Consider the following 18,232-nt stretch of genomic DNA (forward strand, 5'->3'; position numbering starts at 1 on the left):
TCAATGTGGATTCTCTGTACATTGTAAAAAATGTTATAATTGTAGTACCAGTAGAAAATGATTTTAAACAGTCAGCATAATATAAATGTGTATGAACAGTATGATCTATCACTTATATATTAAAATGTGAGAAAGAATGCCTCAATTTAAAAGAAATATGGTATGTACAATTTAATAGAGACTTCTCTTTGGCTTTCTATTTTTTAAGTCTGCTTCTGCCTAAGTATAATTTTTCAAAGTAAACTAAATGTACATGTGCTGAAATAACTATATTGCACAGCAGGGAATTTTTTATATAGTTTCTCTGTCTCTGCCTGGATGACTTTCTCACCCTCAAAGCCCAGTTGAGAAGCTTCTTCCTCTAGGACAATGGTTCTCAACCTTCCTAATGCCGCAACCCTTTAATACAGTTCCTGTGTGTCGTGACCCATAGGTTGAGAACCGCTGCTCTAGGAGGCCTTTCCTGCTGCTGCCATGCAAGAAACCCTCCTTTGTCTGGTATCACCCACAGACCCTCTGTACTCAGCATCCACAGCATTGCAGTTATTTGGTGTTTCTTCCTTTCCTACTTGCAAGGTCCTTGGGGGCAGTGCTGCCTGTTTGTGGATCCCTGGCAAGATCTCCTCCCTGCAAATGCATTTTCCCAGTAAAAATTATCTGAGTGCTGACCGTCAAGTTGATGGTCTTCTTCCAGAGTCATCTGCTTCCTTCCTTTTCTCCCTTTAGTTCACATTCTAGTTCTTCCTCTTCTTCCCAAACTATTTCCAACTTAGACAAAAATCATTCGAATTTTCTTATTTCTGCTCTAAACTTCTCTGAAATAAACCAACTTTGTCCCTCCCACAACTATAGTCTACATTCAAAGAGTCATGTTGGTAGAATATTGCTTCTCATTTTTCCAGTGAGGATGAGTGAGAGGCAGGGTGGGTGAGGAGTAATAGTTCAGGTGACTGGAACATACACAAGGAGAAGAATTAAGAGGGCTGTTCCTGTCCTTTGGGTCCTTGCTTGATGTCTGTGCTATATCAGTGCAGTTGTATTTTGGATTTACATTTTCATTTATTCATTGCTTACTTTATGGTTTTCTAGAACTGTCCACCTTAAAACATCCAAATTTATTTGTATTGAAATAATAAGGGGCCAGAAGATTTGTGTGTGTATATATATATATACACATTTTTTTTTTCCAGACTTAGGAATGGAGGTCAGAAGAAATAGAAGTTTTGGAGAAGCCAGTGGTACTAAAATCAATTTTCCTACCTATACATTTTAGGTACAACATGGTCTTTAGAATTTGACAAGTGTAGAAAATGGGTGCAATTACAGCTTTCTTCCCCTCTTCTGTTAGTACACCTGGCTACATCTCCAAATTACATTCAGCCAGCACATCTTACAGCACAACCATGCTCTTGCTATGTGCCATGAACTATGTAATGTGGACACAAGGGGTGATCTATGAACAATCTGCAGCAACTGTGCCTGGAACATTCCTAGAAAATCAAATTTCTAACCTCCCCCTCAACATACTGAATCAGAAAATATGCATAATGAGCATACGGCAGGCTAGGAGGTTCTCTCTGCTCTCCTCTCTCATTACATCAGGGAAAAGAAAGAGAGCCCAATCATATTGATGTGAGGAACCTATCTGGATTCTTTGCTTAGGGGACACAACTAGGCGGTGGTGGACTGCAGGAGACAGTAGGAGGTCTGGAGCTGTGTAGGACTGACTGACTCAGTAAGCAAGTGCCTGGTAGCTGGTGAGGACTGGCTGGCCCCCCACAGAGGTCTGGGTTGGGGAGGGGACCTTTCTGCAAGTTTTGGATTTCAGCAGAAGCTGCACATTGAGTGGAAATCTTGCAAGAGTGAACAGACTCAAACAATGTGCAGCAACTGAGTTTGAATACTGGGTGGAGTGGATTTACCAGCAGCTTTTCTGCTGGCTGGGCTGCCATTGTGGGAAGGCCTACGCTAGGTTTGTCTGCAGGGTCTTAGAACACAGCAGGCTCTGACACACCTGCTGAGATCTGGCTTCCACTCTTGAAGAGAGCTGAGTGACTCACACACACACCCAGGAATTGTAATCAGGGGGAACTGTGAGACTTGCCTTCTAAGGATTCTGAAGAGCTTTAAGACCCCTACCTGGCAGGGACCAAATGCTGAGGAAACAATCAGGAACTCACCTAGGGCAACTAAGTCAGGTTGGTAGGACCTGTACTCCTCAGAAATTAGAGAGCAGTGGCTGTCATGTGTTCTCCATCTCCTAACACCACAGCATCACCTGGTGTCCTGGAAATATATTACTACATATATATTCCTATCATAGTTGCTCTCTTCCACAAAATATATATATTTCTTTTTTTAGTATTTTTTTCTATTATTTTCTCTTCTTTGTTGATGAATTTACTGTTGTTGTTGGCTATTTTAGATTATTTTGTTTGATTTGTTTTGTTTTTTCTAACTTAGTTGTTTCTTTTTAATTTTCATTTTTACTTTCTTCAAGAGGTCTTATATTTTTGTAACAATATTTCAGCCTCATTTATTTTCTCTATTTTAATTATCACCTTTTTTCTCTCTTTCAGCAGAGACTTGTCTGGTTTTTACGTTTTCCCACAAAAACTGCTCATACAACAGCTAAGATATTCCCCCTTTTTTCCTTTGTTTCTATATCCCCTTTTATCTGATACAACTGTATTTTTAATTTTCCTTATCTATTCTTTGTTTTTCTCTTTTCTCTGAATGCTAGGGTGCCATGGTATTGGTCTGGCTGGGAAGTTACAGCAGTGCTCTGGCTCCAGGAGGTCAATAGATCATGATCTAGGGAATACTTCTATCTCTGGCCTTTGAGAAGACAGCATTGGCAAGCTTACTCTACTGAATTTTTCTTTTTCTTTTTCTTTTTTTTTTATTCTTTTTCTTTTCTCCCTCTCTCTTTTCTTTCTTTTTCTACATTTTGCAGAGGTAGGGTCTTGCTTTGCTCAGGCTAGTAAAGAGCTCCCGATTTTCAGGGACCCACTCAGCCCAACCCCCAAAATCCTTGAGTTCCTGGCATTGCCATAGAACCATAATGAACAACACTTTTTCTCCTATCACTCTCATTCTCTTTCTGTCCTCCTTCTCTCCTATTCTTCAATCCCTTCCTTTTATCTCCCTTCTTTTCTCTTTTCCTTCACTTTTCTGCTTTCTTTCTTCTCCTCCTCTTTCTCCCTGCTTGCTCTATAACCTTAAGCCTTATACCAAGAAACCACATCAACACCTAGGCTCTGAGATAAGGTAATTTAAAGTGAAAGAGGAAGTAAAAAATAACATTAGGGCAAGGGAGTGAATGAGAAGAAAACACACATAAGGAGGAACCAAAAGAAAAATTCTGGCAACATGAAAAGCCAAAACTGAACAACTCCCCAAGGGATTATGTGACAGGAACTGCAGAGGACTCCACCTATAAAGAATTAATGTAGTTGACAAAAGGGGAATTTAAAATATGGATGATAAAGACAATAAAGAAAATTGATGAGAAAGTGAAAAAATAGAACCAAAAACTAGATGAAAGACAAAGGAACATAGAAAGGATACGGCAGAGCTTAAGGAAATTAAGGAATCAATCAAAGAATTTGAAGATGCAGTAGAAAGTATCAATAACAGATTAGACCAGGGAGAAGAAATAATATCAGAGCTAGAGAATAAAGTTCAAGAGCTAACCCAGATAGTTAAAGAGACAGAAAAGAAGAAAGAAAGCAGAGCCATCACTCAGAGAATTACGGGACTTCATGAAGCAATTATAAATACTAATTATAGAGATACCTGCAGGGAAAGAAGATAATCCCAAAGGAAAGGAAACCCTATTGGAGGACAGCATAAATGAAAACTTCCCTAGTTTCACTAAAGATTCTGACACACTCCTTTCAAAGGGATATCGAACTATGGGTCACCTCAACTCAGAGCTTTTCCAAGACACATTGTAATGAACCTATCCAAAGACAAGACAAAAGAGAAAATTCTGCAAGCAGCCAGGAGTAAGCAATAATTGACCTACAGGAGCAGCTCCATTAGGGTGATAGCAGACTTTTCAATTGAAACTTTCCAATCCAGAAGAGAATGGTCATCTACCTTTAACCTTCTTAAACAAAACAATTTTCAACCCAGAATTCTGTATCCTGCTAAAATAAGATTCAAAATCAAAGAAGAAATAAAATATTTTGCTGATATACAAACATTGAGGAAGTTTTCCACAATAAGACCATCAGAAATCAAACCTCAACAAAATTAAAAGAATTGAAATTATACCTCATACGTTCTGAGACCACAAAGCAATGAAGGTGAAACTCAACTCTGACAAAAACATACATCCCCACAAGACTATGGGGAAAGGGCCAAGAAAGGGGAAGGGAAGGGGGAGGTTTTGGTGGAGGGAGGGTAATGGGTGGAGCCACATCTATGGTGCCTCTTAGAATGGGTACAGGCAAAACTTACTAAATGCAGAATACAAATGTCTACATACAGTAACTAAGAAAATGCCATGAAGGCTACATTGAACAGTTTGATGAGAATATTTCAGATTGTATATGAAACCCGCACATTGTACCCCTTGATTGCACTAATGCACATAGCTATGATTTAACAATAAAAATAAATAAATTTAAAATAAATAAAATAAAATCCTAAAAAAAAAAAAAAGGATTATACAACAGATCAATAAATCAAAAAGTTGGTTTTTTGAAAAGGTCAATAAGGGCGGCACCTGTGGCTCAGTTGGTAGGGCACCGGCCCCATATGCCAAGGGTGGCGGGTTCAAGCCCGGCCCAGGCTGAACTGCAACCAAAAAAATAGCTGGGCGTTGTGGCGGGCACCTGTAGTCCCAGCTACTCGGGAGGCTGAGGCAAGAGAATCACTTAGGCCCAGGAGTTGGAGGTTGCTGTGAGCTGTGTGATGCCATGGCACTCTACTGAGGGCCATAAAGTGAGACTCTGTCTCTACAAAAAAAAAAAAAAAAGAAAGAAAGAAAGAAAAGAAAAGGTCAATAAAATAGATAAACCTTTGGCTAACATACCCAGGAGGGGAAAGAGTAAAATCTCTAATTTCACCAATCAAAAATGGTAAAGAGGAAATAAAAACAGACTCCTCAGAAATCCAAAAAATTCTTAATGAATATTACAAGAAACTTTATTCTCAGAAATACAAAAATCTGAAGGAAATAGACCAATACTTGGAAGCACACCACCTTCCTAGACTTAGCCAAGATGAAGTGGAAATGTTGAACACGCCTATATCAAGTTCTGAAATAGCATCAACTATACAAAATCTCCCTAAGAAGAAAAGCCCAGGACCAGATAGCTTCACGTCAGAATTCTATGAAACCTTTAAAGAGGAACTAGTACCCATATTATTCAACCTTTTTCAAAATATATAAAAAGAAGGAATATTACCCAACACATTCCATGAAGCAAACATCACCTTGAACTGCAAACCAGGAAAAGACCCAACAAGAAAAGAAAATTATAGACCAATATCACTAATGAATGTTGATGCAAAAATATTCAATAAGATCCTAGCAAACAGAATCCAGCAACACATAAAACAAATTATACACCATGACCAAGTGGGTTTTATCCCAGGGTCTCAAGACTGGTTCAATATATGTAAATCTACAACTATAATTTATCACATAAACAAATTAAAAAACAAAGACCATATGATTCTCTCAATTGATGCAGAAAAAGCTTTTGATAATATCCAGCATCCCTTCATGATCAGAACACTTAAGAAAATGGGTATAGAAGGGACATTTCTTAAACTGATAGAGGGCATCAGTCAAACCCACAGCCAATATCATATTGAAGGGAGTTAAACTGAAATCATTTCCACTCAGATCAGGAACCAGGCAAGGTTGCCTATTGTTTCCACTGCTTTTTAACATTGTAATGGACAATTTGGACATCACAATTAGGCAAGAAAAGGCAATCAAGGGTATCCATATAGGGTCAAAAGGCATCAATCTTTCACTCTTCACAGATGACATGATTTTATACCTGGAAAACACCAGGGATTCTACTACAAAACTCTTAGAAGTGATCAGGGAATACAGCAGCATCTCAGGTTACAAAATCAACACTCATAAATCTGTAGCCTTTATATATACCAACAACAGTCAAGCTGAAAAAACAATCAAGGACTTTATTCCCTTTACAATAGTTCCAAAGAAGATGAAATATTTGGGAGTTTACCTAACAAAGGATGTGAAAGATCTCTGTAAAGAGAGATCTTTCTTTTCTTTCTAAGAAAAGAAATAGCTGAAGATGTTAACAAATGGAAAAACATACCATGCTTATGGTTGGGAAGAATCAACATTGCTAAAATGTCCATAATACTCAAAGCAATATACAATTTTAATGCAATCCCTATTAAAGCTCCACTGTCATACTTTAAAGATCTCAAAAAAATAAGACTTTGTTTTATATGGATTCCTATTGCTGGTGGGAATGCAAACTAGTACATTCCTTTTGGAAAGATGTTTGGAGAACACCTAGAGATCTAAAAATAGACCTGCCATTTGATCCTACAATTGCTCTGCTAGGTATATATCCAGAAGACCAAAAATCACATTATAACAAAGATATTTGTACCAGAATGTTTATTGCAGTCCAATTCATAATGGCTAAGTCATGGAAGAATCCAAGTGCCCATTGACCCACGAATGGATTAATAAATTGTGGTACATGTACACCATGGAATATTATGCAGCCTTAAAGAAAGATGGAGATTTTACCTCTTTCATGTTTACATGGATGGAGCTGGAACACATTCTTCTTAGCAAAGTATCTCAAGAATGGAAGAAAAAGTATCCAATGTACTCAGCCCTACTATGAAACCAAGTTATAGCTTTCATACCCAATTATAGCCCAAGAATATGGGGGAAGGAAATAGGGAGGGGAGGGGAGGGGAGGATGCATGGAGGGAAGGTAATACACCTACGGTGCCTCTTACAGGGGTACATGTGAAATTTAGTAAATGTAGAATACAAATGTCTTAACACAATAACTAAGAAAATGCTGTGAAGGCTATGTTAGCCTGTTTGATGAAAATATTTCAAATTGTATATAAAACCAGCACATTGTACCACATGATCACATTAATGTACACAGCTATGATTTAATAAAAAAAAAAATCAAAAAAAAAATGCTGGAAAAACTCTTGAAGATGTTAGCCTGGGAAAAGATTTTTTTTTTTAAGTTCTTTTTTTTTTTATTGCTGGGGATTCATTGAGGATACAAGAAACCAGGTTACACTGATTGCATTTGTTAGGTAAAGTCCCTCTTGCAATCATGTCTTGCCCCCAAAAGGTGTGGCACACACCAAGGCCACACACCCCTCCCTCCTTCCCTCTCTCTGCTGTGCTTTTCCCCACTCCTCCCTCCTTCTTTCTCTCTCTGCTCTTCAATTCCCCCACCCACACCATGTTCTTAATTGTCGTTAATTGTCCTCATATCAAAATTGAGTACATAGGATTCATGCTTCTCCATTTTTGTGATGCTTTACTAAGATTAATGTGTTCCACTTCCATCCAGGTTAATACAAAGGTTGTAAAATCTCCGTTTTTTTTTTTAATGGCTGAGTAGTATTCCATGGTGTACATATACCACAGCTTGTTAATCCATTCCTAGGTTGGTGGGCATTTAGGCTGTTTCCACATTTTGGTGATTGTAAATTGAGCTGCAATAAACAGTCTAGGGCAAGTGTCCTTATGATAAAAGGACACTTCTGGGTAGATGCCCAGTAATGGGATTGCAGGATCAAATGGGAGGTCTAGCTTGAGTGCTTTGAGGTTTCTCCATACTTCCTTCCAAAAAGGTTGTACTAGTTTGCAGTTCCACCAGCAGTGTAGAAGTGTTCCCTTCTCTCCACATCCACGTCAGCATCTGCAGTTTTGAGATTTTGTGATGTAGGCCATTCTTGCTAGGGTTAGATGGTATCTCAGGTAGTTTTGATTTGCATCTCTCTAAAAGATAGGGATGATGAACATTTTTTTCATGTTTGTTAGCCATTTACCTGTCTTCTTTAGAGAAGGTTCTATTCATGTCTCTTGCCCATTGATATATGGGATTGTTGGCTTTTTTCATGTGGATTAATTTGAGTTCTCTGTAGATCCTAGTTATCAAGCTTTTGTCTGATTCAAAATATGCAAATATCCTTTCCCATTGTGTAGGTTGTCTATTTGCTTTGGTTGTTGTCTCCTTAGCTGTACAGAAGCTTTTCAGTTTAATGAAGTCCCATTTGTTTATTTTTGTTGTTGTTGCAATTGCCATGGCAGTCTTCTTCATGAAGTCTGGGGAAATATTTTTTTGAAGAAGAATTTCGTGGAAATTGCAGCAACAACAAAAATAAATAAATGGAACTTAATTAAACTGAACAGCCTCTGTACAGCTAAGGAGACGATAATCAAAGCAAATAGACAACCTTCATAATGGGAAAAGATATTTGCATGTTACAAATCTGACAAAGGCTTAATAACCAGGATCTATAAAGAACTAAAATTAATTAACAAAAAAAGAGCTAACAATCCCATCCATCACTGGGCAAGAAACATGAATAGAACTTTCTCTAAAAAAGACAGATGAATGGCTAACAAACATGAAGAATCACCCTGAGATATTACCTAACCACAGTGAGAATGCCCCACATCAAAAGGTCTCAAAGCTGCAGGTGCTGGCTTGGATGTGGAGAGAAGGAAACACTTTTACACTGCTGGTGAGACTGCAAACTAATACAACCTTTTTGGAAGGAAGTATGGAGAATCTTCAAAGAACTCAAATTAAACCTCTCATTTGATCTTGCAATCCCATTACTAAGCATCCACCCAGAAGGAAAAAGATCATTTATCACAAGGACATTTGCACTAGACTGTTTATCACAGCTCAATTTACAATCACCGAGATGTGGAAACAATCTAAATACCCACCAACTCAGAAATGGATTAACAAGCTGTGGCATATTTATATCATGGAATACTATTCAGCCATTAAAAGAGATAAAGACTTTACATCTTTTGTATTAACCTGGATTGAGGTAGAATGCATTCTTCTTAGTAAAGCACCACAAGAATGAAGAAGCAAAAATCCAATGTACTCGATTCTATATGAAGGCAGTACATGACCTAATACATGGTGCAGGGTCGGGGAATGAGGGAGCAGGGGAAGAAGAGGAGGGAGGGGGTTTGAGGGTCATGGTGTATGGCACAGCTCTTGGGGGTGGAACACAATTGTAATAGGGACTTTACCTAACAAATGCAATCAGTATAATCTAATTCTTTGTTACCTAACAAATGCAATCAGTATAACCTAATTCTTTGTACCCTCAATGAACCCCAAAATATATAAATAAATAAGTAAATAATTTGTCTTCCTATACCTCCCTGAATAAGCACATGCAGTTTACTACAACACCTGTATATCCATTGCTATGCTCTATTCCCAAATAAACATCTCTGTCTTCTAAAGAGACTGTCTTTCTGTTTGTCATCTGTGTTGACTATCTACCCATATGTGGCACAGACATACTGACCTCCTGTTACAATTGAAACCAAGATCTCTCCCTCTATCTTCCTTCCTTCAGGCCCAACTCAGATTCTAACATGATGACATAATTTTGTCTGAATTTCTGTTGTCATATTTTAGGGTTACCTTCTTCAAAAATTTAGTGAGCTTGGGGCAAGTGTTATGATAGTCTTTTGTGCCCTGCTAACTCTTTGGGATTATTTTTTAAAGTGAGTAACATTTGAGATTTAGTTCACATTAATTCAACTTTAGAGATCTTGCTCTTGCATTTTAATATAAAATAAGCCAGGTTGTCTACCAGCTTTCCCTGAATTCTACATTGGGTGTTCTACCCAAAATAAAAGTTTATGAAGAAAAAGGAATGTTCATGTAAATGACAACTGTTAAGTCTCTGCTACTCTCTCTGACTGATCCCAAAAAGAAGATTAGATTCTATCACATATTGAAGAGTTTGATGATAGTAATTTGTGCCATGCTAACTCATTGGATTATTTTGGAAAGTGAGGAACAATTGACATTTAGTTCAAACCACTTGCAACTTCAGAGGCTACTCTTATTAATACTGTGAACCAGGCTTTTCTGAGAATAGCAAATGCCAGTTCCTTATTTTCATTTTCCCCTACATAATAGAATGAGGTAGTGACATCTCCTTCCATCTGGAATCATTTGCCACCATATTTATGCATGATATGTAGATTTATACAAATTTATAATTTTTTCCTAATTGGAGAAAATTCAAAAATCATCCTTAGGTCTTTTTGTTATGATACATTTTGGGTTTTTTTGTTTTTTTTGTTTTTTTTAATTTGGCCGGGGCTGGGTTTGAACCCGCCATCTCCGGCATATGGGACCGGCGCCCTACCCGCTGAGCCACAGGCGCCGCCCGATACATTTTGTTATGATATCTTTTGTTCATCCTCTGTGACAAACTTATCTTGCCTATAACTATGACTTGCTCTTGCTCCATGAACCTTTCTCTTCTTCAATAAACTTTATCTTATAATTGCAAAAAAGATCATACTTAAACCAAGCTGTTAGTTAAAGTGTAAATTTTTCAGTCAGCGGATTCTAAACACATTGTCAAAATTTGCAAATGACAGGCTCAGTGCCCATGCTCAGTGGTTAGGGCGCCGGCCACATACACTGGGGCTGGTGGGTTCAAACCTAGCCCAGGCCTGCTAAAAACAACAATGACAACTACAACAAGAAAATAGCCAGGCATTGTGGCAGGCACCTGCAGTCCCAGCTGCTTGGGAGGCTGAAGCAAGAGAATTGCTTAAGCCTGAGAGTTTGAGGTTGTTGTGAGCTGTGACACCACAGCATTCCACCAAGGGCAACATAGTGTGACTCTGTCTCAAAAAAAAAAAAAAAAAAGTGCAGAAGGCCTACAAAGAGAAGACAGGAGATGACCCCTTCTAATGAACATCTCTGAGTAATTAGTATAGAAATTGACAGCCTTCTTGGCTCTTTATTAATGCCTTGTGTGCTGATAGGAAGGCATAAATGTAGGCAGAGGTTTGAGATAATGGAAAAGGAGAATATGGCTCTACTACTTATAGAATCTTGTTGAAAGAGGCACCTTTGACAGAGGTGGGAGGTGCTCAGAGCACAGCCCCCAGAGTTCTGCTTGTCTCCTGAACATTGTTTTTAAAAACACCAAAGGTCAAGAGCTACCGAAGAGAAGGTCATATACTGGTAGTAAGTGCTATTTTCCCCTCAACATTAGCTAAGGTATAAAATAATATTGCCTAGATTACGAATGATGGTATCTATGACATTTGATTCTGGGATTTGGGTCTACAGCACACATGGCATCTTAAAGGCTCTTCATTCAGGTAAGTGACTATCAACACACACACACACACACCTTGACAGACTAGAAAAGAGGGTAAGGAACATCAGACAATGAGGGATGATATTAGAAAGAGGAGACATTGAGAACATTAGGAAGCAGCAGTGACAGAGGGCCTGAGAAGAGAGGGAGGAGGCTGAGTCAGGTGGCTAAACCAAAGGCTCCACCTAGGTTAGAGCAGACTGGAAGATAAGCAACTGTTTTACAACACCCTTTTATGCTACACATGTGAGAATAAAGGGGAGGAAGGTGAAATGACCTTTCAGAATCACATGGGGGCTTTTCATGGTGATCTGAAAGAAGCTGAGGACATAGAACAGCTGAAAGTCAGGGAGGAAAGAGAAAGTCCCAAAGTCAGGGTAGGGGTGGAGTGACGAGAGGCAGGCTATAAAGCTCAAGGATGTGGGAGGCACTTTTTTTTTCACTAAAGCACAATTTGGAGGCGAAAAATAATTGTCAGTTGGAAGAGAGAGGAAGTCACTATAGCTACTGAGAAGAAGGTTTGCTGAAATCAGACATCAAACATCAACTCTGAAAGTGAAAAGTTCCATCTCCCACTGAAATGCTGCTTCTTCCATTTCAATTGCTAGCTGTTCTCCTCCCAGGGGCTGATGGTGAGGATGGTAAGAGTCACTCTGGCAGCTCCCAGCAATGTTACAGGGGGATTGGATAAAGGAAAGCTGCACTACCCAGGTTCACTAGGAAAGGGGGGTGTGAGCCCTGTGATCTCCAGGCCTCCTCTGCCTCTCTGGGTAATGGGGATGGAGCCTCAATCCCCAGGGCAGTCACACGTGTCAGCCTTTATGTGTTCTTCAGCATCCAAGTTCCTGTCGTCTGGATCTTTTCCATTTCTGTTCTTTCTCATTCCCTCCTGCTTGTCCCTTTCTCTTCACAGGCTTCCAGGGACCAACCTCTTTCCATGTCATCCAGATCTCATCCTTTGCCAACAGCACCTGGGCACAAAATCAAGGTTCAGGCTGGTTGGATGATTTGCAGATTCACGGCTGGGACAGTGACTCAGGCACTGCCATATTCCTGAAGCCCTGGTCCAAGGGCAAGCTTAGTGACGAGGAGGTTGCTGAACTGGAGGAACTATTCCGAGTCTACTTATTTGGATTTATTCAAGAAATACAGGCTCGTGCCAGTAAATTCCAGCTGGAATGTGAGTTCAAAACTCTAAATTGAAAAGATTCTGAAGGGCTTTCTTCTCTCTCTTTTTGCAAATTACTAATGTCTCTGGTCCTCCTCCCACTTTCTGCTCTCCCCAACTGTGTGCACACTCTCTCCTAGAGCTGTCCGTCCCTCTAACTCTGCACCTCACACCATATTGCAGATTCTGGCCCCTCTGAGAGATCAAGGCTCCATGTTACCAACCCCTGCTTTGTCTTATGTGGACCTGGCTCCTCAAGGGCCTTTATTCCCTTCCTGTCCTGAGTGGCCTGCACTGTGGCTCCCTCCTTTAATCTGCCTCTTCAGCCATGTCCTCCCTGCACTGCTCTTACTGTGGTCCTCCGTCTCACGCTGAAGTGCTGTGCTCTGGGCTGCCTCACACTCTGTCTCCCTGCCCACTTCTACTACACCCCTCATACCTTCCCAAGGTTATTTTTTCCAAAAAGTTCTAAAAGCTGTAGTTGGGATTTGGCTCATCATTTCATATCCAAGAACTTCATGTCAACCAAAATCTAATATCCTAGGTCCTCTTCTAATACTTTCTTTTTATTCATGTTTTATACTTTGTTCTCTGTTTTCTTTCTACCTAGACCCCTTTGAGATCCAGGGCATAGCAGGCTGTGAGCTACAGTCTGGGGGATCTGTAGTAAGCTTCCTGAGTGGTGGTATAGGAGGACTGGATTTCCTGAGATTTGACAATGATACCTGTGTGCCTTCCCCAGAGGGGGGCACCAGGGCCCAGCAGGCCTGCACACTAATCATGGAATATCAAGGTATCATTGATACTGCAAGGAAGCTCCTGTATGAAACCTGCCCCCGATACCTCTTGGGTGTCCTCGATGCAGGGAAGGCAGAGCTGCAAAGGCAAGGTGAGTCCTGCTCTCTACTTCCCTTCCCACCTCCTGCTCTGAGCACAATACCAGGACATAACCAAGAAGCATAGTGGCTCATCAGTTACTTGGTCCCCACAATGATGGAAGGAGTCACTGTCCATGCTTATGGCTTTCTGAGTCCCTGTCATTTCAGTTCAAGTCCTGATAAGACACACTTCACTGCCCTTTCCTGCCCCAGAAAAACCCAAGGCCTGGCTGTCCAGCGGCCCCAGTCCTGGGCCTGGCCGTCTGCTACTGGTCTGCCACGTCGCTGGATTCTACCCAAAGCCCGTGTGGGTGATGTGGATGCGGGGTGAGCAGGAGCAGCCGGACACTCAGCACAGCGACCTCCTGCCCAATGCTGACTGGACATGGTATCTCCAAGCCACCCTGGATGTGGCCGCTGGGGAGGCTGCTGGTCTATCCTGCCGGGTGAAGCACAGCAGTCTGGAGGGCCGGGACATCATCCTCCAATGGGGTGAGAAAGAACACAGTCCAGGCTGGACATGGGAGGAGGAGGTCCTCAGGCAGGGAAGGAGGCACTTGGGAAGGATGGGGCTTGACAGATTAGGGGGAGAGAGAGAAAGACTGATTCATTTCTGGGACACAAATTCCAACAGGAATAAAAACAGAGGAACCAAGATAAGGAAGAGGTAAGAATGAAGGACCTGCAGGTTGTGGAATTGGGATAAAAGGATGTGGGAATTGAGATAAAAGTCCTCCATCCATAGGATGGATGGATGGAATCAGGAATATAGAGAGGGAAGTGAGGATGACCGCAGGAAGCTGGCTAGTGGTGACTCTGGCACACAGGTGTCCAAAGGATGCCAGGCAATTCGGGGTACAGGATGGGACATGACATTCTTTTTCCTTTGACAATTCCCAGGACCACCCATCTCTGTTGCCTTGATCTGTTTGGCAATATTAGTGCCCTCCATCATCTTTTTGCTATGCCTTGCACTATGGCATATGAGGCGCCGGTGAGTTTTGGGGTTTTATTAATCTTTCTTTTCTGTCCATGCTCCCACTCTTTTCTATCATTCTATCTATTTCATTGCTTCAGTCACAATCTGTCCAGCAGACCACTTCCACCTACATCCTTTATATGGAGATATATTATTTTAATCCTGTAAAAAAAAAAGAACAAAATTTACCATCTTGACCATTTTTTGAGTGTACAGTTGAGTGCTGTAATGCGCATTCACATTGTTATGAAACAATCTCCAGAGCTCTTCCATCCTGCAGAACTGAAACTCTATTCCTATTAAACAGAAGTTTTTCACATCCCCCATCCCCAGCCTCTAGATAGGAGCATTGTACTTTCTGTGTCTATGAATTTGCCAACTCTAGATACGTCATGTAGGTGGACTCATGCCCATTTATGGTAACTGTCTTTTTGTGACTGGTTTATTTCACTTATTATAAGGTCCCCAATGATCATCTGTGTTGTAGCCTGTGACAGGGTTTCCTTCCTTTGTGGGCCTGACACATTCAGGTCATCCATTCACCCATCTGTGCTCATGCACTTGTCTCCACCTTGACCTGTTGTGGATAATGCTGCTGCAAACACAGGTATACAAATATCTCTTATGTAGAGCCCTGTATCGTGTGGTTTTCACAGGTCGTATCAAGATATCCCCTGAGTCCTCATCATGTCTTCTCTTCTATTTGGAACAAGGACCAAGAAGCCTAGGATCCCACAGTGTCAACCCAAGGGTCAGTCTCATCACATTTCATCAAATGATTGCCATATTTTATCAAAGTGGACTTTATGTTCATTGCAAAATAAATTATAATTGCATTATCAGTAGAAAAGGATTTAAAACAGTTAAAATATTATAAGTCTGTATGAATAGTATGATCTATGTCTTATATATTAAAATGTGAAGAACAATGTGTCTCAGAATAAAAGAAATATGCTATATTCAACTTAATAGTGATTTCCTTTGACTTTCTAATTTTTTAAGTTTCATTTTCTGCTTCTACCTAACTATAATTTCTCAATGTAAACTAAATGTACATGTTTTGAGATAACTGTATTGCCCAAAAGTGCATTTTCATGTACTTTCTCTGTCTCTGCCTGGAGGACTGTCTCACCCTCAAAGCCCAGCTGAGAAGCTTCTTCCTCCTTCCTTTCCCACTGCTGCCATGGGAGTAACCCTCCTTGTCTGGTATCACCCACACACCCCCTGTACTCAGCACCCACAGCACTGCAGTGATTTGCTGTGTCTTCCTTTTCTACTTATAAGTTCCTTGAGGCCAGTGCTGCCTGTTTGTGGATCCCTGGCAAGATCTCTTCCCTGTGAATGCAACTTCCCAGTAAAAATTATCTGAGTGCTGACTGTCAGGTTGATGGTCTTCTTCCAGAGTCATCTCCTTCTTTCTTTTTTTCTCTTTAGTTCATATTCTAGATCTTCCTCTTCTCAGTTTATTTCACTTAGCCAAAAATAATTCTGCTTTTCTTATTTCTACTCTAAATTCCTCTGAAGAAAACCACCCTTGTCCTTACTGTAACTATAGTCTACCTTCAAAGAGTTGTTGTGATAGAATATTGCTTCTCATTTTTCCAGTGAGAATGAATGAGAGGCAGGGTGGGTGAGGAGGAATAGTTCAGGTGACTGGGACATACCCAAGGAGAAGAATTAAGAGGGCTGTTCCTGCCCTTGGGGTCCTTGTTTGATGTCTGTGCTGTATCAATGTATTTTTGCTTTACATCTCAATTTATTCATTGCTTAGTTTGAAGTTTTCTAGAACTGTCTAACTTAAAACATCCAAATTCATTTTGATTAAAATAGTAAGAGTCTGGAGGGTTTTAATATATATCTTTAGGACTTAGGAAGGAAGGTTAGGGGAAATAGAAGTTTTGGAGAAGCCAGGGGTACTAGATGCAATTCTCCTATCCGTTCATTTTAAGAAGCATGGTCTTTAGAATTTGACAAGTGTAGAAAATGAGTGAAATTGCAGCTTTCTCCCCCTTGTATTAGTTACCCCTGGCTACATCTTGGGTTTACATTCAGCTGGCCCACCTTACAGCACAGCCATGCTCCTGCTGTGTGTTGTAAACAGTATGGACACAGGGGGTAAACTATAAACAAGCTGCAGCAACAGTGCCTGGAACCTTCCTAGGAAATAAAATTTCTACCCCCCACCCCAATCTGCTGAATCATAAAATATGAGAATGGGCACCTATGATGTTTCAACCAGGCTTTCAGATGAATCAGATATATATATTCAATTTGAAAACTGTGCTCTAATGGTCTCTCAACCTCCACACTACTGGTATTTTGGGCCACATGCTTCTTGCTGTGGAAGCTGCTCTGTGCACTGTAGGGTGTTAGCAGCATCCCTGGCTCTGCCCACTAGAGGATGGGTAATAGTGTGTGCTCAGTTGTGACTCAAATGTATCTTCAGATATTCTAAATGTTCCCTAGGAGGACAAACAGACCCAGATGAAAACCATGATCTAAGGTAATGATCATAACTTCATTCCCCACTTCGGCCAGAATAATTGGCTCATTGTATATTTCTAACCTTTTTGGCCCAATCCAACTGAAGCTTAGGATTTATGTTTGCTGCTTGAGGATAGAGGAGTTCTCCTGTGATCTGGCTGGTGTCATGTGCACAAAGCTCAGAATTGCTATAGAATTTTGTGCCATAGGAAAAGCTGACCAGGAAATGAAAAACAAATGATAACAAAGCCAAAGCCTGAATCAACTGCACCTGAGACTTGAACGATCTCTGGGTATTTCAGTTACTTACAAGAACCTAATAAGTTTCATTTTTCCTTTTAAACCAATAGAAATTGAATTTTTAGTTGCTTGCAAATCCTGATATTATTGTGATCACTGATGTCTTGAGCCAGGTTTTGCATATTTTCTCATATCTTTTCTCTGTTTTCCTGTGTTTTCTTCACTCCTCTTATTCTGTCTACTCCCAAATTATGATCCCTCACTAGTAGTTTTTTGAACTTATGATTTTCCTCTTAGTGTCCTTACCTTGATAAACCTAAATTTCCTCATTACTTTTCCTGTTGATAGGAGTCAACGTGCTTTGAGCAGAAACAGGGAAATGGGGCCTGGAGAAGAAGGGGTGCTCAGGGGGCAAGTCTGGAGGGTTCGTGGCCACCACAGAGTGCCCAGTGACCTGTGCAGCCTTGGGTCACTGACAGTGGCTATTGCTGGGCAGGGCTGCCAGGGGAGGGACTTCCTTAAGGGATTGGGGGAGGAAAGCACACTGGCATAAGTAAAAGGCAAATCAACAGAGACCAGACTGCTGGGTGTAAAGGAACCAATTACTGTTTACCAACAAGGGTTTTTCAGGCAGGTAAGACTTATAGTCCACTAAACAGCCACGCTGGGTGACAACCCGTTAGGGGGTTGTACTGGAAGCTTTCCTATCTTGTGTAAACTAAATAGACTAGAAAACTATCGCTTTCACTTACCTGAGGTCTGTGAATTCAGACAATTTCCTAGAGCAAGAATACCATGAAGAGAAATTCAGTATCACTATGACCTCTACATGAATGACTTTCTGAAATAAATCTTCAACCACAAAACACAAGGATTTCCAAACTATTTTTGTGAGAGAACGCATGTGCATGGGTAAATGTTTGTGTGATTCTTGCCAATATATAAATGAACAGTAGTTTGCCCTTATCCATGGTGGGTATGTTCCAAGACCCTCTTGAGTGTCTGAAACCACAGGTAGAACCAAACCCAACCGCTGTCAATCTGTTCATGTTTTCCACCCACAAATTTAATGCCTTTTCCATCTTCACTAAGCAGTGTTCCTAA

General features: G+C 40.5%; 1 protein-coding gene across 2 annotated transcripts; it reads left to right on the forward strand.

Annotated features, from left to right (window-relative positions):
* Positions 1–11,879: 11,879 nt before the first annotated feature.
* Positions 11,880–15,320, forward strand: LOC128596265 (T-cell surface glycoprotein CD1b-like). Of its 2 annotated transcripts, none has more exons than XM_053605900.1 (6): positions 11,880–12,020; positions 12,293–12,559; positions 13,158–13,436; positions 13,639–13,917; positions 14,326–14,419; positions 15,061–15,320. In XM_053605900.1, exons 1-6 carry the CDS (start codon positions 11,960–11,962, stop codon positions 15,080–15,082), a joined length of 1,002 nt encoding a protein of 333 aa, XP_053461875.1. In that variant the 5' UTR covers positions 11,880–11,959; the 3' UTR covers positions 15,083–15,320. The 2 variants fall into 2 exon arrangements, with proteins under 2 accessions (XP_053461875.1, XP_053461876.1); XM_053605901.1 differs by having other exon boundaries at positions 13,341–13,436.
* Positions 15,321–18,232: the final 2,912 nt, after the last annotated feature.

The sequence above is a fragment of the Nycticebus coucang genome, chromosome 10 (genome assembly GCF_027406575.1).
Source record: "Nycticebus coucang isolate mNycCou1 chromosome 10, mNycCou1.pri, whole genome shotgun sequence".
NCBI classification, from domain to species: Eukaryota; Metazoa; Chordata; class Mammalia; order Primates; family Lorisidae; genus Nycticebus; species Nycticebus coucang.

What these genes read in the sequence shown, in the direction of transcription:
- LOC128596265 (XM_053605900.1), top strand. Translation starts at nt 11,960, where the DNA reads ATGCTGCTTCTTCCATTTCAATTGCTAGCTGTTCTCCTCCCAGGGGCT. An exon ending in AGGGGCTGATGGTGAGGATG is followed by an intron (nt 12,021 to 12,292) that starts GTAAGAGTCACT and finishes TTCTCTTCACAG; the next exon opens with GCTTCCAGGGACCAACCTCT. An exon ending in GGACATCATCCTCCAATGGG is followed by an intron (nt 13,918 to 14,325) that starts GTGAGAAAGAAC and finishes GACAATTCCCAG; the next exon opens with GACCACCCATCTCTGTTGCC.